General features: G+C 41.2%; 1 protein-coding gene across 2 annotated transcripts in view; it reads right to left on the bottom strand.

The window, feature by feature from the left end:
- Positions 1-24146, bottom strand: part of ATP11A (ATPase phospholipid transporting 11A) — a 109403-nt gene that overhangs the window by 31402 nt on the left and 53855 nt on the right. For both annotated transcript variants that reach the window (XM_060273372.1, XM_060273373.1), the window contains exons 3-18: positions 22694-22783; positions 21515-21595; positions 20744-20851; positions 17506-17634; positions 16620-16723; positions 14749-14799; positions 12990-13054; positions 11353-11434; positions 9049-9199; positions 7913-8110; positions 6876-7049; positions 5768-5931; positions 4614-4685; positions 4200-4273; positions 2532-2635; positions 1835-2016 (exon numbers count right to left, since the gene is read on the bottom strand). In XM_060273372.1, the coding sequence (XP_060129355.1) occupies positions 1835-2016; positions 2532-2635; positions 4200-4273; positions 4614-4685; positions 5768-5931; positions 6876-7049; positions 7913-8110; positions 9049-9199; positions 11353-11434; positions 12990-13054; positions 14749-14799; positions 16620-16723; positions 17506-17634; positions 20744-20851; positions 21515-21595; positions 22694-22783 (1829 nt within the window). The remainder of the gene's footprint in view (positions 1-1834; positions 2017-2531; positions 2636-4199; positions 4274-4613; positions 4686-5767; positions 5932-6875; positions 7050-7912; positions 8111-9048; positions 9200-11352; positions 11435-12989; positions 13055-14748; positions 14800-16619; positions 16724-17505; positions 17635-20743; positions 20852-21514; positions 21596-22693; positions 22784-24146) is intronic.

Raw genomic sequence — 24146 nt, 5'->3', positions numbered from 1 at the left:
ATCACTGATTGGCCTGCAGTAGCAGCCCAATCAGGCTCCAGGAGGGATGCAGAATCAGCCAATCAGACGGAACCCATTGTGTAAATAATGTATATAAAGCCTGAGGTCTGGGGGGGGGGGGATTTCACTCACTGTTTTACAAGCTGCAATGAATAGCATGAAATCACTACGTGACTCCAAGTATATTTCACCTTGTTTCTTTTACAGTATGTAATAACATCTGATCCCTGGTGTTTTATTGAGGCAAATACACATGGTGAAAGTGGGAATATTTTGATGCAATGTAGGAGTGGGAAGTCTTGCCCAGTTTGCATGGGATAGTCTTTTATTTTCCTGCTTTCATTTTTATTGAATTGGGAGTAGGTTGTTATTTTTAATGACTGGGACCAGAAAACTTGCTGTCAGGGAAAAGGCGGGGTATTAAATAAATATGCATATATTATAATAATAATAATGTTTAGAGGTTCTTTTATCCCAGTGCAATGCATTCTGAGGTTTTTGTCATTTCATAGTACAATTAGTTTCTGTTGTGGAAACAGCTTGTAGTGCTGCTAATTACTGTGTGGCCACCTTGTAAACTACTAATTGTTATAATACTGCTTCTAAATGCTTCCACAAGACCGTTATTGAGTCAGATGTACTAAGAAGAGATTAATGGGTCTGGCAGGGCAGCAGGGTGGGGGGTAGGGTGGAAAAGATGCTCTCCCATTAGGGGAGGGGGAGAAAGGACACTTGCAAAAAAACTGTTAAGAAGGATTAGATAAGTACAGGGTTTCTTTTCTTTCAGTTCTGTAACACCCCTTTGATTCCAAATTCTGGTTTGTTAACTAGTTTTAAATCTATTTTAGGAAACGTTTACATTATTCTGTATTGTCTGCATGTCAGTTTGACAGCTGTTGTGGTAGAAACACAGCACATAAATTTAAACAAACAAACAAAAATAACTCTATACAGACGGATTCAGACAACTATGTCTCACTGAGACATGTATGAGCCTTTTGCCTTTGCATGCAGCTCTCATTGCCTTGATAAGGAAGTCTGTTTCGTTCAAATCAGAAAGCTGTGATTAACAGGTTCTGAGGAAACCAGGACCTTAAACCAGTTTTCAAAGTATATTTATGATCCTGGTGTAGTCTGAACACAGTAACCATCATTTTATTGTTCTGGGGGGGGGGGGAATGGGAAACTATAGTTCATTAGATAGGGAGATATTCAAATACATTTTTTAGTTAATACCAGGGGACTTCCCTGTCTCTCCAAATCTGCTATGGAGGGTAGTGGGAAACAGCAGAACAGATTTAGGAGGCACATGCAGGGAGAAGAGGCATACCACGAAGAGAGGAGGGAAGAGGCTGTCAACGACTGGGTGTGGCTACGGCAATAGGGTGGCTTATTTACAGCAGCATTTAGGCATGCGTGCAATCAGCTGTGGTTGCTTCGAGTGGGCAGATGGGCTTTTGGCTGCGATCGTGCCGATGATTGGTGGTTGTGGTGATGCATGCGATATTCATTTGTGGTTAGGCTGTAGAGCAATTGCACCCCCCCAAAAGCTCAACAACTCTGTGCAATTTCCCCTCCCCCCCAAAAAAAGCTCAGCAGTCCCCCAAAATAGGGGGTCTTTTTACACACGGGGCGTTATACGTGTAAAAATATGGTATATTGGCTTATTAGTCAACGTATGTGCAACCAAACTGGGCCTAATTCTGCTACTATATGGAGACACCTATTTTCATCACACAGAGTGGTATTTGCATAGGGAAGAAAGTTCTATCCCCTTAACAGAAGTTAAGATGAATCCTATTGAATTGCTTTAAATTAATAGAAGTGCACTAACCGGTCTTCAACTGCTGTAGCACCAAGCAGGATAAGTCCCTTTTCTATCTTCTCATATGCCTCAGCCAGTTTCTTCTCCCGATCCCGAAGGGCCAGTTTGGCCTCCTGCAGCTGCTTCTGCACATTCTCGTATTCTTCAGAGGTGAATTTCTTATACGCTACACATAACGTTCGAAGGCCCTCCTAAAGGAAATTATTTTAAAAGCACAGAGACATGTTCACTGAAAGTCTTCTGGAGATTTTCAGTTCCGCAGGTTGTAATTTATGTTTCTGCCTCATGTAGTGGTTTATCGACTGCCTTGAGCAAGGCAACAATTTGGTTTACTTGAACGTTGCCTCTGGAGAAAAGGCTATGAGGAAGCTGGAAACCCAACATCTCTACAGTTTTGGGAAAAGAAAGAAAATACTGTTGATAGAGGTGGGCAAACCAACTATGGCTTCCATCAAAAACCCATATGTGACAAGCAGAACTACAAGATTCTTGGGTATCTCTAATAATTTATGCTCTGTGTGTGTGTGTGTGGGTGTGTGGGTGGCCTCTCACAAAAAGTGCACTGAAGGAGAATGGAAGTCAACACAACGATGACTTCCTTATCTACACTTTGCCATCGTTCCCTTCTTTAGGCAAATCTGCCCTTACAAACTGACTTTTGCAGCTTTCTGCCTTGAATGCACGCAACATAATAAATGGATCTTACCACTGCATTGCGCTCAACTCTTGACCTGATCTGGTCTATTTTGCCTTCTGCAACTCTGGGAAAAATAGATGAATCTGCTCCTTTACAAAACAGAAATATTTCTCCTGAAAATGTAAGCAAAACAAAATTTTAAAAGTGGGTTAAATGCAGATAAAGCCCTTGCTGTTCTGAACCACAGGCTCAAAGGACAGCATGAGGGAGTGGCTGGGTACAGGAATATCAAAGAAGGGTGTCAAAAATAGCAGAGAGATTAGTTCTAGTATTATTATGAGACTTGCAGCAAAGTAGCCTGCCAGGTCTCCTAGCCTCTGCAGACGCGAGACAGACAATGCAGCAAGGAGATGGTTTGTCTGCCCCGGGTCTTCAAAGGCTAGGAGACCTGGCAGGCTGTCTATGCCTTTCTTTAATAAAGAACTAGAACTGATCACTCTTTGGTATCCTTGCACTCAACCACTCCCATAAACCCTCCTTCGGGCCTATGGTTCAGAACCCTCACCGCCAAAATATTTTAAAAGTCTTCTTATGAAACAGTTTTTTGAAATTATCACACTCTACATTAAATGGACTCAAATTAAACGGAGTCAAAATTACAAGCATGCGACAGTCGTACCTTGGCTTCCGAATAGCTTAGTTTTGGCTCCCGGACGCTGCAAACCCAGAAGTGACTGTTCCAGTTTGTGAATTATTTTTGGAAGCCAAACATCTGATGGGGCTTCCACGGCTTCCAATTGGCTGCAGGAGCTTCCTGCAGCCAATCAGAAGCCATGCTTTGGTTTCTGAATGTTTTGGAAGTCAAATGGACTTCCAGAAAGGATTCCGTTCGACTTCCAAGGTACGACTGTATTTGAAAATATGATGGAATAGTAGAAAACGGCAAAAATCAAGACAGGCTAAAGAGCAGAAGATCTGTGATAATCTGAGGTCCTTCTTCATGCACTCCCTTCCACAATAGGTCTGGAGGGTGAGAATGGGGCCTTTTCTGCAGTGGCCCCCTGTTTGTGGAATGCTCTCCCCAGGGAGGTTTGCCTAGCGCCTTCGCTACATATTTTAATGTGCCGAGCAAAAACGTTCCTCTGTAACCAGGCTTTGTGCTGATTAAACAGTCTATGGCCTTTTAAATGTGTTTGTGGGATGGGGGTGGTATTGGTGGTAGTTATTGTTGTTGTTTTTATGATAGGTATTTTGTGTTTTCATTTTGTATTTTTATGTGATAAAGCACCCTGTGATCTTTGGGTGAAGGGCAGTATATAAATTTATTAAATAAGTAATATATTTCAGACTTAAACCAAGTTCCCAAGAGCTTAGGGACTAGACTTTTTTCTTTCCTTTAAGTACCTTTCACCGATTTAACTATCACACTCATTCGTCTCCTTACGGAATCAAAACTAAGGATTTCCAATAGTTCAAACCTAAAAGGCTTTGTGCTGATTAAACAGTCTATGGCCTTTTAAATGTGTTTGTGGGATGGGGGTGGTATTGGTGGTAGTTGTTTTTGTTGTTTTTATGATAGGTATTTTGTGTTTTCATTTTGTATTTTTATGTGATAAAGCACCCTGTGATCTTTGGGTGAAGGGCAGTATATAAATTTATTAAATAAGTAATATATTTCAGACTTAAACCAAGTTCCCAAGAGCTTAGGGACTAGACTTTTTTCTTTCCTTTAAGTACCTTTCGCTGATTTAACTATCACACTCATTCGTCTCCTTACGGAATCAAAACTAAGGATTTCCAATAGTTCAAACCTAAAAGGGAAAAAACAAGGACAAGTTGTAATAACGTTAAGTTTTTATATCCATACACACACACACACACACACAGAGAGAGAGAGAGAGAGAGAGAGAGAGAGAGAGAGAGAGAGAGAGAGTGTAAAACAGATGTAAATTCATGGTCTTTGTGAGATGAACATAGCATTTCATTAAACTCCATAACCTTGGCTCAAAATCCAAACTGACAGACTTGCAAATCACCCCCGTAATAAACCATACAATCAACTAAGCAAAGTGTTTTTCTCAAAGTTAACTTTTTTAAAAGGCCATGAAAGACAAAACATAGTTATGTACAGGACAACAGTGCACAACTTACCTTTCAATATCATTTTCCCGATTCAAGATTTCCATAAAATTGTCCTTCAGTCTTAAATAAGTGTAACCAAGCCTGAAATTCAACCGTAGGTAGACATCAGAAGTTACAACAATTACCTGTATGCCACCAAGTTTACAGTACTCTGAACCGTGCAACGGGTTGTGTATTACTAGAAACAAACTTCTCTAAATTTCATTTACAGGTCAAAAAAGTTATTATTTGCTCAAGCTGCCTCAAGATTTCTCTGTGGTTTTGTTTCTCATTTCAATGTTTTGGGAACAATCACCCCACGTAAGCTGCTCCCACAGTTCACGACCATTAATTTCCACCGCTTTCCAAAAACACTGTACTTTTGGCTCCCCCTGTACTCTTGCATGGACATACAGACACACCTAAGTACCTCATCTGTGGCACATTCACCACGCCCAAATGACAACAATCAAGTAAGTATATGATGAGTATGGTATTAATATTTTCCTCCCCAAAAGATATGGGCACAGAAGTACCTGGACCTACAGACACCTGGACCTGATTAGAACCTGCTTCGTAACAAGTAGATTATCCCCATATGATAAGTTATCATCCCTGCCCCCATCCAAGATGTTCCCATTGCAAAACATACCTGCTTCAAAGCTCTTAAAAGCAAACGATTCCCTCACTTTGAGCACCTGCTCTAAAATTGTGCTGGCAGGAATAGCAGAGTAGTCCTTAGTGTCCCATTACACATATGGCCTGTAAAGCTGTACAGCTGTTGTGCTGTACCTTGTACTGAAATTCTACCTTTCTGTTTCTTGTCCATGCTCTCTCCACCGCCCCTGCCACCCTATATGCCTCCCCCTTCTACTAATGTTAAAAGTTCTACCAGCTCTGAACCACACAACTTCTCTCCAGGAACAGTAACCGGGTTTGAGAAAGCAGAAGGAACGTTTATTTTTCAACAGAGACATTCAAACAACACCTCACACGCAGCTAGGCCTGACCTCTCACCCTCTCTCCATTTCCTCCTCACTTTCATTTTACCTTCAGCGCATGTCTCTCACTTCAGGGACACCTTCACAAATATATTTCTCCCCAACGGCTGCCTTTGGAGTTACTATCAAAGGAAACAAGTCTCAGCTCTTACACAAGCTGAAAAAAGGCATTATGGTCCATACCTCTGAATTCCTTCCACTAAAGCAACTTCATCAGGGGACGATGAAATATACACAGCAGACCTCCCCGACAGCTGTGCTTTCTTCAACCCATCCACGTTGTCATCTTCCTTCACTTGAATGGTGTGGCAAAGGCACAGAGCCCGGAAAAAGAGTTCTTCTCTGTCCTAATAAAGAAGAAGAAGAGGAGTTTGGACTTGATATCCCGCCTTTCACTCCCCTTAAGGAGTCTCAAAGCGGCTAACAATCTCCATTCCCTTCCTCCCCAACAACAAACACTCTGTGAGGTGGGTGAGGCTGAGAGACTTCAGAGAAGTGTGACTAGCCCAAAGTCACCCAGCAGCTGCATGTGGAGGAGCTGGGAAGCGAACCCGGTTCACCAGATTACGAGTCCACCGCTCTTAACCACTACACCACGCTGGCTCCCAAGAAGAACGCTGCTAACACAGATTTCCAACTCCGAGGGAAATAGCAACATTTAATACTTTGGACATGTAACAGTAGCAGCTGAACAGACTGTAGATTGTCATGCATTATTTAAGTTCACACACTAAATTCTTTTGTTCAACAACTAAGTTCAAAGTTGTTTGCGGGAGGAAAGTTGCCCATCCTACAACCTGGCATCACCTGAGATGCTTTAAAGGCCTCTACGGATTAATTGGGACCCTCCTAAGCAATGCAGGATGCTGTTGTTCCCCCTTAGTACCCTAGAGTCCTCCCTATCTCTGGACTCTCATTTATGTTTCAAACCAGTTCATCTTGGAACAACAGGGACTTTATTAAGAAGCTACCATTGGAATAGAAAAGGATTGCAAATGATTTAGCATACTGACTAGATAAATTGCTGTAAGCCACTTTAATTTGAAGTGTTTTCGTCTTCGCTAGCTTGTTTGGAGCAACGGTATCCTTCAGCTTTGCAAACTGTTATTTGTAAATATTCTGAGCAACAGCTCTTGAGTTATAGCAAAGCAGGATTGTCGTATTAACAAAGGGGAAAATATGGAACATTCTGAAAGCAAAATTCCTACCTGACAAAAAGCTTCTTTATTTAACTAAGCCCCCCCCCCATGTGTCATGTTTTCAGTATTTAATAATAATAAAATCTTCGTACTTTGCCACTTCCTCCTGGGGAAGAATCAATCATATCAATACCAGCAGAATCAGGGAGAATTTGGCCATTACAGATGACATGAGGAACATACACATGGCCCTCAATGCAACATTCTATGAACTCCATATTGTTCTCTGTTAAGGTCCCTGTTTTATCTGTGAAGACATATTCAACCTGAAGAGAAACAGATAGAACAATTAAGAATTAAAACAAGAAGAACAGAGCTGGGGGGGGCAAGGCAGGGGAAGTCAGATATTTCCATAGATGAAGGTTTTATGTGATACTTTTTTGTCCTCTATCCTTGAAAAAGCATGCAGTACTTGTCTTTTCCAGGTGAGGCATAGGAAAGTCCAACCCATGGGCTTAACCTGGTTCACCAGAACTCTTTATTCAGTTATCGGCATTATCCGCATGACACTGAAATGCATGCAGTTTTGGGCACCACCACTTTAAGAAGGATATTGACAAGCTGGAACATGTGCAGAGGAGGGCGACCAAGATGACCAAGGGTCTGGAAACCAAGCCTTATGAGGAATGGTCAAGGGAGTTGGGTATGCTTAGCCTGGGAAAGGAAGAATTTGAGAGATGATAGCCATCTTCAGACGGCTGTCACATGGAAGATGGAGCAAGCTTGTCTTCTCCTGCTGTGGAAGGTAGGGCTCAATCCAATGGATTCAAGTTACAAGAAAGGAGACTCTGACTAAACATCAGGGATAACTTTCTGACAGTAAGAGCTGCTCAACATTGGAACAGACTCCCCCAGAAAGTTGTGAACTCTCCTTCCTTGGAGGTTTTTAAGCAGAGGTTGGGTGGTCATCTGTCACGGATGCTTTTGTTGAGATGACCTCTGGGGTCCCCCCCCAATTCTACAGTTCTATGATTCTATGAGACACCACCTTTTCTTGTCCCATGGTACAGAGAGCTGACCATACAGGAAGAGGTATTTCCAAGTAAAATGGTGTTCTCAATATCTGCAGGAATCTAAATATCAGAAACAGCTGCAAGATTTGTAGGATACTTTCTACGTGATTTGTTACCTGCCCCAATTCTTCATTGAGGTCAGAGGTATTCACCAGCGGCCCTTCACCTGTTTCTTCATCAAACATTTCTTCATCCCAGGTAAGGAAATAAGAACCAAGAAACTTCTGCATTTCTACTGTGACGTACATGGATACAGGAATGATGTAGTTGAAAAGAACCATGAAGGCAAGGAAATCTGTAAATGCTGTAATAAACTGCCAAGGCGACGGGGTGGGGGGACAAAAGCAAATAATTTATTTGGATATACAGTAACAGTAAGAATCAAGCAGTTGGATTGACAATACATATTTTTAAACTGTAGGTGTATCATGAAGAAAAATCAGTTAAATAAAAAAATTCCTTCAGTAGCACCTTAAAGACCAACTAAGTTTTTATTTTGGTATGAGCTTTCGTGTGCATGCACACTTCTTCAGATAGAAGTGTGCATGCACACGAAAGCTCATACCAAAATAAAAACTTAGTTGGTCTTTAAGGTGCTACTGAAGGAATTTTTTTATTTTACTTCGATCCAGACCAACACGGCTACCTACCTGTAACCAAAAATCAGTTAGTTAGCTTAGCTTAGGCCCAGTGCAACCGTAATGGACATACTCTAATAAACTAAGCACATTATTCTCCTCCTTGCCTGGCCTTCTGTTCCTTTGTGCGCGCATAGCTGCAGACAAGACTTCTATGTTTCTTAAACTAGTTTTCCACAACATCCCAAACAGGAAACTGGTTTGAGCATTTCCTTCTTTCCAGTTCATCCCTTGTTCATGTGCTAAAAAAAACCCCTGTGCACTTTGCCATGACTTGCTTTTAACTAACAGAAGCCCCAAAGAAGATACACAGATAGAAAAACTTCTTTATTCAAGTTATCCTGTAGGATTGGAAGGGTGGTGGAGCAAATAATGTTCCATATTATTTGCAAAGGAAGAAAACCATTTTCAGCGATTCCTCCTCCCTCCTCCTCCTCCTCCTCCGAGGGTTAGGGAAACCTTCAGAGCAAATTTAGTGAGGCACTGAGGGAGGGGAAAATAACTGAAAATCACTTCCTTTCCCATTCTACTGACAGAAGCCTCATCATCAGCTGCAGTGATGCTATTGCACAAAACCCTTAAATCTTTTATTAAACCTCAAGTTATTCACATACCACATTTCTTTTCCGTTCTAGTTCTGTTTTCTCATTATACCAAGGCTCATCGCGAAACTGCTCACTTTGCCACACGTATTTCAGGACAGTATTTATTAGTGATTTACTGATCAGAATACAGAGGTATACAATAAGAAATACATTCATGGATCTGAAACAAATAAGAGGAAAATGTTTTTAGCATAAGTAAAAAAAAATTATTTTTAATGTTAGCATGCTTTTGATTTAGTCTAAGCTTCCCCCCCCCATGTAAATTTGACATATCTAACAAATGCAGCAAAAGACCTTTTGCAGAAAAGGCATTAGCAATTCATAATAGGGAATAAAGGATTGCACAGTGCATATTACAAAGGTTATCAGTGCTTTTGATGAATCATGACCCACATGTATTATTTTGGTTTTGATAGGTGGACAAATGTGCAAATATCCCTCAGGCTAATATGCACCATAAACCAAACTTTCTACATCCTCGGTTCAACACCAGTTATGATCAGCTCATTCTTCTGGATGACAGGGCTAGCACTAGTTGTGAAATGGCAATAACCAAAACCATTATCTTTGTCTGCACAGCACTAACTAACATATGCATGCAAAGGCATTTCCCCAAACATTTACACTCCCACTTTTCTTCTGAGGAACGTGGGAGTGGTCTCTTACATAGGACCGGCACTATTTCATTCTCACAACAAACCTACAGGTGAGGTTAAGTGGAAAGTATGTAAATGAATATGCAACATGCTGCAAGACTGAACGATAATCTGATTTCCCCGGTCCAGATCTAACAGTCCAGAATGGTGTTTTAAATTTGTGCATTTGGCTGTTTCCAGAAGCAAACCAGTGAAGGAGGAACTGGTGGGCCTTTCAGAGCTGTGTCATATTACATGCATTTTGCATAAACCACTGTGTGGCTAATGCCAAGCACTGATCACCTGGTATAGTTAGAGGTGCCACCAAACTTGTACTCTGGTGACAGGAAATCACGACTGCTACAAAAAAAGAGGCAAGCTTTTTGTTCCCCCAATTCCTCTCCAGCTTGGATGCAGTGGTAGTTTCCTTGCAGATGGAAAGTCACTGGGAAAGGGAAAGGATTCTCCCTCCTCACTCCCTTCTCTAGCAGACTGGTATGCTGCAATGCAGCACCCAGGAGCCCTATGGGAAAACTGTACATTCCTTGGGATACTGTGCAATCCTTGGACTTTGAGGAATAGCATGTGCCACCCAAGAGCGGAATGCCCCTCCTTTTCTTCTCCCTATAGCTTGTTGCTGCCATTGGCTGTGCCAGTAGCCTATTAAGTAAGGTTTAAGGCATGTCTAAAGTCCATTTTGGGGGCCTAATTCGGCCCACCAGCTGGTTTTATACAGCCCCTGGGGCAGTTTATTTATTGGGGTCAAATCCTTTAAAAAATCTCAACAAGTTCAATCCTAAAAAAAATCTCAACCACTTTGGGGTAAAATCGTAAAAAAAGGTCGGCCCTCATGCATGTTCACTTCATCAAATCTGGCCCTCTTTGAAAAAAGTTTGGGCACACCTGGTTTAAGGGAAGGGGTTTGTGGGGATTGGTGGATATGAAGTAGACATAATTTTGACTGGTTCAGAAATACAGTAAGCCCAAATATTTCCCAGTATAATGTATGAAACAAACTCATGCTTGTCTAAAAGAACAGGACGATTACAGTGCTACCTCTGTTTGCCACCGCAATCCGTTCCGCGGAGGCGGTCGCTCGCCGAAGCGGTCGCTCGCCGAAGGCTTCTGCACACGCACGCAGATCGCTTCTGTGCATGCGTGAGCTGCGCACATCTGACGCCGCGGAACCCAGATGTAAACACTTCCAGGCCCGCGGTGGTCGGAAACCGAAGCGGTCACAAACGGAGGCGGTCGCAAACCGAGGTTTGACTGTACAAACAGGAATGACATCAGAAGCAGGGCTTTCCCCCCCAGCTAGAACTCGCTGGAACTGAGTTCCAGCACCTCTCAGGGTGGTGCCATTGCCATTATAAGAGAACAAGGAAGGTGAGTTCCAGCATCTCTTTTTCTAGAAAAATAGCACGGATCAGAACCTTTTCAAAGCTAGCAGTTTTAAACCGGCAATCAAGTGATGACTGTATCCCAATGTGTATGAACAAACAATAGAAGAACAAAACCTTCATAGCAGGCTTAAGACACGATTAGTTATTTCCAAAACAAACAAACACTGTTTGGGGTTTTTCACTGCTTCGCATCATGCAGGTATTTCCTTTCATTTCCCGCTTCCTACTGATCTTGCCCACACATATATGCATATTAGAAGCACTCATAGCTTTACTTTTCCACAGCAGATCGTTTCTGAGATTTTGATTGGTAGTTCAATGCCATTTTTGTTTCCATGCCAGTGTAGATAGCAACACCTGAAACAAACAGAAATACTATTTCATCAAAAAATATGGGTGTGGGTGAATGTGCACATTATGTAATATTACACACAATCGCTAGCTAATGCAGCTAATTACAAATTCTATTAAAAAGGATAGGATTGTGTAGGCGACACAGCTGTAGGCCTGATTTAGTGAGTCTGTTAATGGATGCATTAACAACTGCACACATACAGCTACATGGCTCAGCTAAAACTGGAAGTGGTGGGATAATATTTGTTCAAGTTTTTAGGTGGTTTTTTTTTGGGGGGGGGGCAATAAAACACTTCCAGCGTTTTAACAGATTTCTTCCGGAAGGGCACAAAAAATGTTCACCCATTCAGACTGAGGGCAATGCTGATGCAGGAATCAATTCCCTTACTAGCTCTGTTTTCCCTCCATAATCATATTACCAAATCGGATTGGCTACATAATGTAATGCCATAATTACTATATGACAACCCCCAATTTGATGAGATGGCCAGTGTGACGAAATCTGGGGGAAAGACAACCCAGAAAAAATGGCAACAGACTAAAAAGCAGGGAATGAACAACATGAAGCAGTGAACATTTGCAGAATTAAGTGGTTGTTCAGGAATGATTCGATCTGACTTCAAGAACACTACTTTCAGCCCCCAAATATAATATACTATACAGTCGTACCTCGGGTTACGAACACCTCGGGTTACGAACAACTCGGGTTACGAACTGCACAAACCCGGAAGTATTTTCGACCGCATGCGCAAAGCGCGGAAATAGTGCTTTGCGCATGCGCAAAATGGCGGTTCATGTTACGAACTTTTCGGGTTACGAACTGCGACCCGGAACGGATCGTGTTGGTAACGCGAGGTACTACTGTATATTAATATATTAAGTGTTATAAAAATTAAACCATCACCATCACAATCAAACAGCTAACAGTCCTGTAAGGGTGACTCCCTACAGGGAGCCAGCCCCCATCATCCTAACGTCCACCTCGCCAAGCACAGGCAATAGCCGTGGGTCTGAAGCAGCCAGGGGGGAGGGGAGAGACTCAGAGGGAGAGAGAAGCCAGCGTGCGGAACGACGGGAAAGCTCAGGGTAGGAGAGATGTAGGCAAGGGCTCAAGGATGCTGGAGAGCCCTTCCACCGCCTTGACAGGGAGGAGGCTGAGAGGGCATCGCTCCTTCCGGCGCAACAGTTAAGGAGAGCACCGCAACGCAGGTCAAGGGGGAGGCGTTTTGGGGTGCCCCGACTACTTTGCTGGCGTAGGAACAGACGTACGCCATTGCCGGATTCTGGTTTGGACTGAGAGGTCATGTTTTAAGCTGTCTCTGCACTGTAAATACTTTGCACAATAAAAATCTTTAAAGACAAACTGGACTCAAGCAGCGTTACTCTAGAGTAGCCACGACGACCCTCTGACAAGTCCTTTTCAATGGGTTGTTGTTTTTCCACTTCTTATTTTTTTAGCAGAAGATCCTCTGTACGACATCAGAAGATGCTGCTGAAACTTAAATCTTCTCATTCATATCTCTGAATTAGGACTGTTATTGCTTTTATAGTAATTTACCAAATATTTTCTCTGTGTTCTTCAACGTAGCTCCTCTAAGAAGAACATTTTCAGATCCCAATGGCCTACAAAGGTAATAATAATTAATATTAATTAACTGTCTGAAGTGGCAGCATGAAGGCAGTGTTTTAAACACAAAATAAATCAGGTTAGGTTTAGAAAAGAAATTCACATTTCTGAAATGGCGGACACCTCCAGATGACATTTATATTGAGAATTCACCCTGATTCGCTTGTACGGAAGTTATATGTTTTCTTCAATGCTAAAAGCGGGTCATGCAATTGGTACAAACCCGAAACTTCCTATTAAGTAGTCCTTTCCAGTAAAGTAGGATAAGAGCTTTACTCATAAATGTGAGGATTCAAGTCAGGTTTTTTTAAATAAAAAAATACTTATTTTTACGTACAAATCTAATTAGCTCTATTTTAATAAAAATTGTTCAGGGTGGTATAAAAAACCATACAAATGCATAATAAAACAGCATGACATCAGTAGAAAAACCAGCGTATAAACCCATAAAATATTAAAAGGAAATGCCACTTGAACTCAATATGGATGGCATTAATCTTTCTTTAGCATTTCAGCACTTAAGCACTGGCAACCTTAGCAGAAGATTTTAATCTAAGACCATCAGTGCTTTAAAAACCAAAATGTTCTACAAAATCAAGTAGTGCGGTTAACCAGCTAAAAAAGAACTTCTGCGCATTCTAAGAACTGCACATTAAAGTCTTTTTTTAAAGGACTCACTTAGAGTATACTCATTTTTTATGGTTGGTTGCACTTAAGGGTTGGAGTGGGATGCGGGCAGATTATTAGCTACAATTTCATTCTGGTAAAAGCAAGACAAGGATGTTCACCAATCCTATCATCTAACTTTGTATTTAGCTGCCAAAATTTTAGCATCTGTTCCTCCACTTCAATGGTATTTAGCTTCAATGGAAGCCACATAGAATTTTGCCCCCAGAAACAGTGCCCAGCCATACACAATCAAGTCATTTTTGTGTCATGTTCAACTATGTGCCTTTCATTCCCTGATGATCTGCTCCCTGATACTGATGAACAAAGGTGCCCAAAAAACGGGTGGGCAGAAAGGGATTCGCATCAGGCTCTTGGCCTAGCTTTTTCAGGATAATGAAGGAAGAAAAGAAAACTCAGTGCCCCTGATAGTCTTCATGCCTGTTCTTTGCATCTGCTTTTCTCTGCTACAACGTGCCACAGTTTCACTTGTTTTGTTGCATATATTCTGAATTTAACTAGCCCTGACAGGTACACATGCATGCACTGATTTTTTAAAAAACAATATTTCTATGCAACCCCAATACCAAAGTTCTCTGGGTGACGCTGATAAAAATTCTTAAAATGCAATATATTGCAGCACAAATTAAGCGATAAAATCAAACACCATCAGGTCTTTAAAAACTTTTTAAGGACGGAGGAAAAAATACTGCCTGGCAGGTTGTCCTATAGTATTTGCTTATGGTAAGGATTGAATAAAAGCACGTCAAAGTGCAAGTAGATAAATAGGAACCGCTACAGCGGGAAGGTAAACGGCGTTTCCATGTGCTGCTCTGGTTCTCCAGAAGCAGCTTTGTCATGCTGGCCACATGACCTGGAAGCTATACGCTGGCTCCCTTGGCCAATAATGCGAGATGAGCGCGCAACCCCAGAGTCGGTCACGACTGGACCTAATGGTCAGGGGTCCTTTACCCTTTACCTTTAAGGATTGAATAACCCAGGCATTGCATGTTTTAAGTCCTACCTTGCAACAGGCTCATCTCTGTCATGGTAAATATTTATCCGACCAACAAATCTGCAAGAGGAAAAACAGATTACGAAATACCTCAATGCCTGTAGGAATGCAGAGAAGAGTACTCCAGTAATTGTACAGCCTTGCATGCAAATAAGTTCAGGTATTGCCTCTAGGGAGATGAATCACAAATGCACCTTTGAAACGCATTGCGTTCCCACCCCTGCTTCAATGCAAAACTTCTACAGCTTGTATCCCTGGATGCCTCAATGCAAACTCAAAACTGAACACCACAATAAATGAACTTGCCCTTTCACCCAAAACTTATTTCCCTCTTTTCATCATATATTTCTTTACTTCATAGCATTTATATACTGCTTAATTGTAGAAAACCTAAAAGCAGTTTATAAGATTACAGTCAAAGCAGGGGTTTTGTTTCATTCGAAGCACTGTATTCGTATCCTGACTTCTAATTCCACATACTGTGACAAGATGTTGAAAATCAAAATTTCAGGATGGTGAACAGCGATTATCTCTAAGGGTGCACTGACATTTTGCTGGGGCAATGGAGTAAGATTCTGGAGAGAAAAGGAACAGAGATACTAGGAGAAAGGTAAGTCGAGTTCCTACAACTGCTTCCAGGTAGGGTTTCCCCCTCAAGAGATTGCTGAGGCCTTGTGATCTGATTCAACCTAACACCTGCAATTTATATGGGAATATTTCTTTGTTAAGAATTTTATATACAATGGTACCTCTGGTTACGAACTTACCGTAATTCGTTCTGGAGGTCCGTTCTTAACCTGAGGTACCACTTAGCTAATGGGGCCTCCCGCTACCACCGCGCGATTTCTGTTCTTATCCTGAGGTCAAGTTCTTAACCCAAGGTACTACAATGGTACCTCGGTTTAAGTAAACAATTGGTTCTGGAAGTCTGTACTTAACCTGAAGCGTACTTAACCTGAAATGAACTTTCCCGTTGAAAGTAATGGAAAGTGAATTAATCCGTTCTCAACCTGAAGCGTACTTAACCCGAAGTATGAGTGTAATTGGTTCTGGAGGTCCGTATTTAACCTGTAGCGTACTTAACCTGAAGCGAACTTTCCCACTGAAAGTAATGGAAAGTGGATTAATCCGTTCCAGACAGGTCCACAGAGTACTTAAACTGAAAGTACTCAAACTGAAGCGTACTTAAACCGAGGTATGATTGTACTTCAGAGTTAGCGGAGTCTGTAACCCGAAATGTTTGTAACCCGAGGTACCACTGTATCCCTCTTTTTGCTCGAAAATATAATTACTATTTAAACAACAACAACAACAACAACAACAAACATTCTGCTGATTCCAAACCCCACCCCCCTGCTGACCAAATGGAGTATCAGAAAGATAGCAGCAACCATACAAGAGGAGCAGCAGCAGCAGCAGTTCCCACCTGCAAGCAGTCACTTTTTCTTTGAGGCACTTCCTGTTTCTTTCTCTGGCTGGCATCTGGTAAAACTGGTATCGGCAAGTAGTTGTTGATGGTCCTGGCTCTACACACTGCTCAATCTATCTCAATTACAACGTCACTCAAAGCATTCTCACCTAATTATCAGTTATAGACATGCATTCACCTGTGAGAATTAAGGTGTTTTCTTTAAGCCTGCTGCCAGCACTAAGCTGGGAGTCAGGAGACACACACAGTTCTCCAAAGGGAGAGAGAAAGAAGGAAAGAGGCAGGAACCAACTCAACTGTACTAAATATGCTGCTAAATAAATAAATAGATTTGTGCCCCGCCTCCCCAGCCAGAGCCGGGCTCAGAGCAGCTAACATCATATAAATAGCACAGTATACATAATTATGGCACAATGGACAATTCAGGAAAATAATTACCACATGCTCTTACTTATAAAGATCAGGCTGAGGTTGTTCACATTCAATGGTAGCATGCAATGTGTCAATATCCTGTTCACTTTGAAAGGCTTTTGTATCTTGGACAGCATAATACGTCTAGAATGGACAAGAAAGTGTAGTTCAGTATCAAGTCAAGGTGTTTATGAAACTGAAGTGAGAATTTTGAAAATGGGGGGAGGGGGGACACCCAAACCAACTTCTGTCATGAGTGCAATGGTCAACTATTGTAAAATTCTGCAATTCTAAATCATTACGAGGTTTTCATAGCACATTGCAAAGTGAGTAAAATATTAATAGAAAACTACAATTACCATGCTTGCCAAGTTTTAAACTGTTGCACCAGCCCATATTTACAAATAGGAGCAAACCAATTTTTAAAGCATGTTCCCAAATGTGATTGTTTCATTTATTAATAGAATATGTTCTATCTGCCCCTGACAAAACTGTAAAGCCACAGGGGAATGTTTCATATTCTTTTACAATGATAAAATCTACAAGCCTACAAAATAAAATCCAGCCTTGGAAGTCAAACGGAATCCGTTCCAGAAGTCCATTTGACTTCCAACCAAAGCGTGGCTTCTGATTGGCTGCAGGAAGCTCCTGCAGCCAATTGGAATCCGCGTCGGACATTCAGCTTCCGAAAATTGTTCAAAAACCGGAACACTCACTTCCGGATTTTGATCATTCAGGAACCGATTTGTTCAGGAGCCAAGGCGTTTGAAATCCAAGGTAAAGGCGTTTGAAATCCAAGGTACAACCGTATAAGGATGTCAAGTTTAAGCTATTCACCCTAATAGTCATATGTACATCACTTAGTGCAGAAGCATTCAATGCCTATCTTTAACCCTTATATTGACATTTCATCAAATGCTGTTCACCTTATGACTGGATTCACCATCCAAACTTGCTGTCGTAACAAAACATGTTCCATCTGCCCGACTACTGGACAAAAATATTAAGTCACAAGGGAATGTTTCATCTTCTTTTACCATTACAATATCTCCAACCTGGAAGAGAAGAGTGTAATCGGTCAATGTTTAAGAAAGAATTTTAAGTTGTCAATCCCAAGTGTCTTAAAAAACAAAAATCCACTGCTTTTCCTGTCTTTCTTGCAGTTGCCTGTGCCTCAGGGACTGAGGCAACCATCCCATACATCTTGTATGAGAACAAGTGCTCTTTGATGCGGTAAGACTTGCTTCCAAGTAAACATTCACTGCCACTTCCTACTACGGCTATGCATAGCTGCCAAGTTTTCCCTTTTCTCACGAGGAAGCCTATTCAGCATAAGGGGAAATCCCTTTTAAAAAGGGATAACTTGGCAGCTATGCGGCTATGGCTATCAAGTCTACCTGCAGAGGTTAAAAGGGAGTTAAAAACAGCTATTAATTACAAATGCATAAGAAGTTATCCATGCTGTAACATAATTAGTATACCCTTCTGTGGATTATATGAACATAGGTAACCTTTCAACAAACTATCATTTTTAGGACTGCAAAAAGAAAAGGTAGCTTTTTTAAAAAACAACAACAACCAAATGTCGAAAATTATCCTATTGCATTATTTCAGAACAAGGCACTTCTACGCAATGGTGTGTGTGTGTGTGTGTGTGTGTGTGTGTGTGTGTGTGTGTGTGTTTAAGGTCTGCTTAAACTCGAGCAGGATGAAAAATGTGAGCACATTTCTACCAAAAATACAGTCATTTTTCATGTTCTTGTTGGAGTAAAATAATACGCAAAACTCTCTCTCTCTAGAGGAATGAGACAGAATCATCTGGCACAGCCTTCTCATTGACCTACTTGGCAAACACAATAACCTTTTAAAGAAATATAAATGAGATAATTTACAAAAATGTGACCATTCTTTTCCTAGCCATGACAACTAACTAGAGCACCCGTGTTTGGAAGCAGTATACCTCGAAACATTAGATATTACCGTAGGGAGAAACAACAGGGGAATGCTGTGCTTTCAAGAACTAAAACAAAACAAGTGTTTCAGGCAGCCATCAAGCTATGCACTCATCTAGAAAACTGCATTTTATTCCCTGCTTCAGCCCATGTTTTTCATTTTTCCCACTCCAACAGTTACTTAGCATTCCATGCTCACTAAGCAAGCTCAGTTCTCAATGAGCTATTTTAGTCGTTTTCCTCTTTGAGTTTCCTCCCTGCCCTGACAATTTCTGAATTACAGCAATGAAAGGCAGTAATTCCTATGATGTGGAAGTGGCTTCCATGATGTAATTTTTTTAACATATGGAATACCCTATACTTTTTAATATGATTAAGCATGATAGCTTAAGATTTGTTCAGCGTCCCTCCCCATTTAAAGAAGGACTAACCTCTGACTAAAACGTTGCCAACAGCAGTTGTGGCACTTAACATGAGATGCCATTTCCAAGGTGGTTATCGCTCATGCAATATCTTCCCATTGCCACTGCTGGATTTTTAGTAACCAATTTTATTTTATTTTTTTAAAATATATTTTATTAATTTTCCAATTAAAACCAATTATATCACATTCATTATTTCAAATTATACACATATATATATCAATCAAACCGAATGTTATGCCAAATCGTCTAAAGAATTTTTTATTTGGGTTCCCATGCTTCAAGAAATTGGGGATTCCTCGCAACCGTCCACTGCCGTCTTTTTTCTAAAGTTCAAATCGTCCTCCAAGTTCATAATAATCCAGATCTTCCCCTTACAGTCACATAGATGTTTTCCACTTTCAACCGATTGTTTTCCAGCTGCTGAGATAAATATCAAACGAGGTTTCACAAATGTTCTTTCTCCTGTGTGGGTTAATCAGTCCAGCCTCCCCATAAATCTTCTTAGTCTGAAGCTCATTGTTGCGTCGAAGCAGCGCCATCTTAAAAAGCTCATATCACTTTCGTTTTCTCTCATAGCCATGAAGATTAACGATCTTTATATAATTTACAGCTTTTCCAGGCAGAAGACCCAAACATCAAACCATAAACTCTTGGTAAATTAATGGATCTCCTTGCCCTATAGCTGAACTTAGCTTCAGGTCGCTGCTCCAATTCAAAGTGCGTCACAGCTCATAAATCCTCCGAACGCGTCCAGGACTCCTTCCGTCCGACTGGGGGGGGGGGGCTTTTCTCATCGGCAACTCCACATCTTTAAAAAATATGCTCAGTAACAACAGTTTATAAAGTTCAACTCACACAGTCTTTTGCTTCTCTTTCACTCCAAACAAGCCAGGACATCGCGTCTGGGAAGGTACGAAGTAACTCATATGAAGAAAAATAAAACTCCATTCCCTTATCGCTCCGTCCCCATCAATCCTTCTTCCAGATGATATACAGCCTTTAACTCCTCTCCCTCAGCAGCATAGATTTCTCAGCAGTAAACAGCGCTTCTTCCCCTCCTTCTGAAGTATGTCCATAGATTTAAGCCTAATTATCTTCTTTAACCATGGAAATCCCCGCCATGCAGATTAGCGTCCGGGAGTCCTGGGCCTCGTAAGTGCTTTTCAGCCCAAGCTCCCCCCACTCCATAAACAGTCGGAGTGGGTCTGGGGGCATCGCGGGCCAGCGGCCCCTCTCCGTAACCCCCGGAGAGGGTAGGGGGTTGCCATTTACTCCCCTAGCAACCGCCAAATTCCTTACGAAGGTCAGAGGGATGGAAAACAGGTCCGCCATTCCTGCCGGCGGAAACCGGAACCCCCTTTAGTAACCAATTTTAAAGGTATACACCTGTGTAGTCAGTACTTAACATCAACCGCTAAAAGGCCACAAGTGATGCTGCCCTCTTATGGGTCATACAACTCCTGACACCACTGTTGCGTATTTTTAGTGACAGATGAAGATCCCAAAATAGCTACTTTTCTATTTGCACCCTTATCCTCTTTTCGAAGCAAAAGTCTTCACCCTGGTTCATAAAAGGCTCTGCTGTGTTCTACCGTAGCCCACCTGATACATGGGACTAATTTTTCTTTTAAAGGCAGGCAGAAATAATATTTATGAAATGGAGAAAGTTATACTCATGGAGTATATATCATGGAGAGTTGTATCCAACTCTCTCTCTCTCTCTTTCTGACACACCAACTCAAGTAATCTCCATCCAAGAAATATATTGAATAATACATGGCACTCACTCTGAGTTTGCGGCTCTGCTTTCTAACCAGTTTGCCATGTCGAATGAAATGAACAGGACACTGGTTCATTGCATTGTCGGCTTTGTGACGAAGCCAATCTTCATAGCCCTAAATGAAATAGCCAATTAAATATTTATAATTCCAAAAAAAAGTAACCGTTTATCATTTATATTAGAGTTGTACAACATTGTTGGAGAAACTGTAATTTAAAAAGTGCAAGGTGGGGAAGAGGTGGAGGTGGGGAATAGAGCAGGAGTTCGAAAATTATGATGATTGCTTGCTTTTTCTTCTTTTTTAAAAATGACATGACTCCAACTCAATTCACATCCACTCCTGATCATAATGGTATATCACAGGGGTCAGCAAACTTTTTCAGCAGGGGGCCGGTCCACTGTCACTCAGACCTTGTGGGGGGCCGGACTATATTTTGAAGGGGAAAAATGAACGAATTCCTATGCCCCACAAATAACCCAGAGATGCATTTTAAATGAAAGCACACATTCCACTCGTGTAAAAACAGGCTGATTCCCGGACCATCTGCGGGCCAGATTTAGAAGGCGGCTGGGCCGGATCCAGCCCCTGGGCCTTAGTTTGCCTACCCATGGTGTATCAGGTTCAAAGTTACCATACTGTTGGGGGTTGCATGGTTGGTGTTGCACGCACACATCTGGACAAACAATATCTCAGGAAATGAATATAATATTTTTTTTAAAAAAAACAACACCATGCAGAATTTATACTACCTTCACTTTTCACAGTCAATGCTCTTACCTGTTTAATAGCTGTTACAGTGATGACAAAGAAAAGTGGAAGCCCACTCGTCACTGGGCTAGTTGGTGTGTCAATAATTAACTAGGGGAGGGAAAAGAATTAGCATACATTTTCTAAAGAACAGCATTTTTTTAAAAAAAAGGTCTTAAAACGTTTTTATTAGCTGCCTTTGATAAAGAACTCTGAAATTAAAACTGAACCATCTGAACATTAAGATGATAACCAGTGATTTACACATGACTTCCATAACATCTTAGAAGAGTTTGACCACCTTGACTAATGTAACTTAATTAACTTATCAGAAGGCATGGTACTAGCATGGTACTGCACGATTCAACTGTTTGCAAACATATGTTTGCTGTACACACAGCAGTGTATAAAGTGATCTTGAGCCACAACAGCACAAAGAATACCAACACAGCTTAAGCAGAACCATATACAGTACCTGGAAAGAGGAATGTTAAGTATTCAATTTTCCAATTCTAGTGAAATACCATTTAGCTTCTTGGAAAAGTATCTTATTTGTTGCATAGTCCATTATATGTTGCATTGATTAGGTAACATGTTCCCTCCCCCCGATCATTTTCTAATTTAATCTATGTATAGCTAAGACCACATCCACACCCTGTATTTTAAGTGCTATTATACCTCTTTAATAGTCATGGCTTCCCCCCAAAGAATCCTGGGAACTGTAGTTAAGAGTTGTTAGGAGACCCTCCCTATCATCTTCACAGAGCTCCATTCCCAGATTTCCCTGGTTGTTAAACCACCCAGGAAACTAGTTCTGTGAGGGGAATAGTCTATGAGAGTCTAACAACTCTCAGCACTCTTAACTACAGTTCCCAGGGTTTTTGGCGGGAAGCCATGACTGTTAAAGTGTTATAATAGCGCTTTAAATGTACGTTGAGGATATGGCCTAAGTTTAATGGGATGTACATTCCTGAAAGGCAGGATGATAGTACTGTAGTAGTAGTAGTAGTAGTAGTAGTATATTGCCCTATACCTGCAGGTCTCAGGGCGGCATTGTAAAGACAAAAACACTTTATGACAAATTCCCTTTCTACCCCTATAAAAATAAAACATAGCTGAAGACTCAAAATATTTACTTTTAGATGTCCATATCAAATATGTATATCGTTTTGAATGAAATAACTAAAGAAAGAAATGTGTATATCTTACCTGTACAAGAAAAATGATGAGAAAATAAAAGTTAGCTATTCTTCGGAACTGCTCAAATAAATTCTTTGGGACAAAGTTCCAAAAGGTGTACTAAAAGAAAAAGAGAGGCAGAAATAGATTGTTGATGGCATGCTGTGCTTTCATATTCATCAAATGGTATACATTAGGAACTAATGGCTTTAAAGGGCAGTGGGATCAATTATATAAAGATCCCAGTTCTGAGAAGTTAATCAAGCTTAAATCTTGATTTACACATAACATTGGCAGAGTTAACTTTGCCTGGATCAAAGCCATATATAAACTTAACTGCTCTAAGTAAACACAAAACATATCTGCAAAGTAATATTATTATGAATTTAAGTAAATTGCATAACTTGAGACAAGCGCTTGGCATTATTAAGCAGACTGACATATCAAATCCCAGCTTTTCAGAAGGGATGAACTTCACCTTTTTCGAAATTCAAGGGGAATTCACCTGTGAATCTTTCTAGAAATGGTTACCTATGAGATTGAGAGCTTTCCAGCTTTCCATGCTAGTCCTCCTCTGGTCAGGTCTAATTCTAGAGGAACAGTACAATGACTTCTCTTCATATTGGTCCTGGGTGATAATATATATCCTTCCCACGACCCTCAATACCTGCTATGCCTCCTACTCAAGCTTGCCTCTTCGTTCACCTTCCATCAGCAGTAGATGTCTCTACTTGAAACTACCAGCTTAAGTGTTAAGATTCGCAATGGGGGTGACATCTGTCAATATCACACAAATGCTAGCAACAAAATTCCAGAAAGCTATTATTAATATTCCATCTGCAGCTGGCTAGCCATTACTGACAAGCCTCTGAGCAAGTGAGCTCCAATACGACCTGCAGGTGACATTTCCGCTAAATATTAAGTCCGTAACACAATCAGACAGCTCTTCTGACACATGCAGAGAACGGCCCGTAAATCAAAGTGTCCTTTTAAATACTGCGTAGCTAATAGGAAATATAGATAGAATGATAAATTAACAATAAATTGTAACATGGAAGACTATTATTCTTATGGGTTCAACTGGCAGTGTTCACACAGGGTAGTCCGGTGCGTGTCCTCAAGGCCTTTTTTGTTGGCCCTCAACATCTGGTGCTCAGCCTTCGCGCTGCCGCTGCAGGGTAAGTGAAACACTGGGCTTTGGGAAGGAGGCATGAGGTCTGTGATAGGGTCCTAGATTCCTCTCGCCTCCTTTCCCAAAGACTAGTTAGCACGTTCCAACCTTTGGGCAGGAGGTGGGAGGGATCTAGGACCCTGCCAGAGGTCACTCATCACAGATTAGACATGTACATTCCTGTGCCTTACACCCAACTTTTGCTTGACCCTTTAACTACACCCACTGACCTCTCATCCATTTGATTTCTATTTGCTGCTCTGGACATTGACTTCTGCCTGACCTGACTATGTACCCAATCCTGACTCATTT

This window comes from Zootoca vivipara, chromosome 4, assembly GCF_963506605.1.
Source record: "Zootoca vivipara chromosome 4, rZooViv1.1, whole genome shotgun sequence".
Classification (NCBI taxonomy): Eukaryota; Metazoa; Chordata; class Lepidosauria; order Squamata; family Lacertidae; genus Zootoca; species Zootoca vivipara.
The sequence above is the reverse complement of the archived record's forward strand: the minus strand, read 5'-3'. Positions and strand labels throughout refer to the sequence as shown.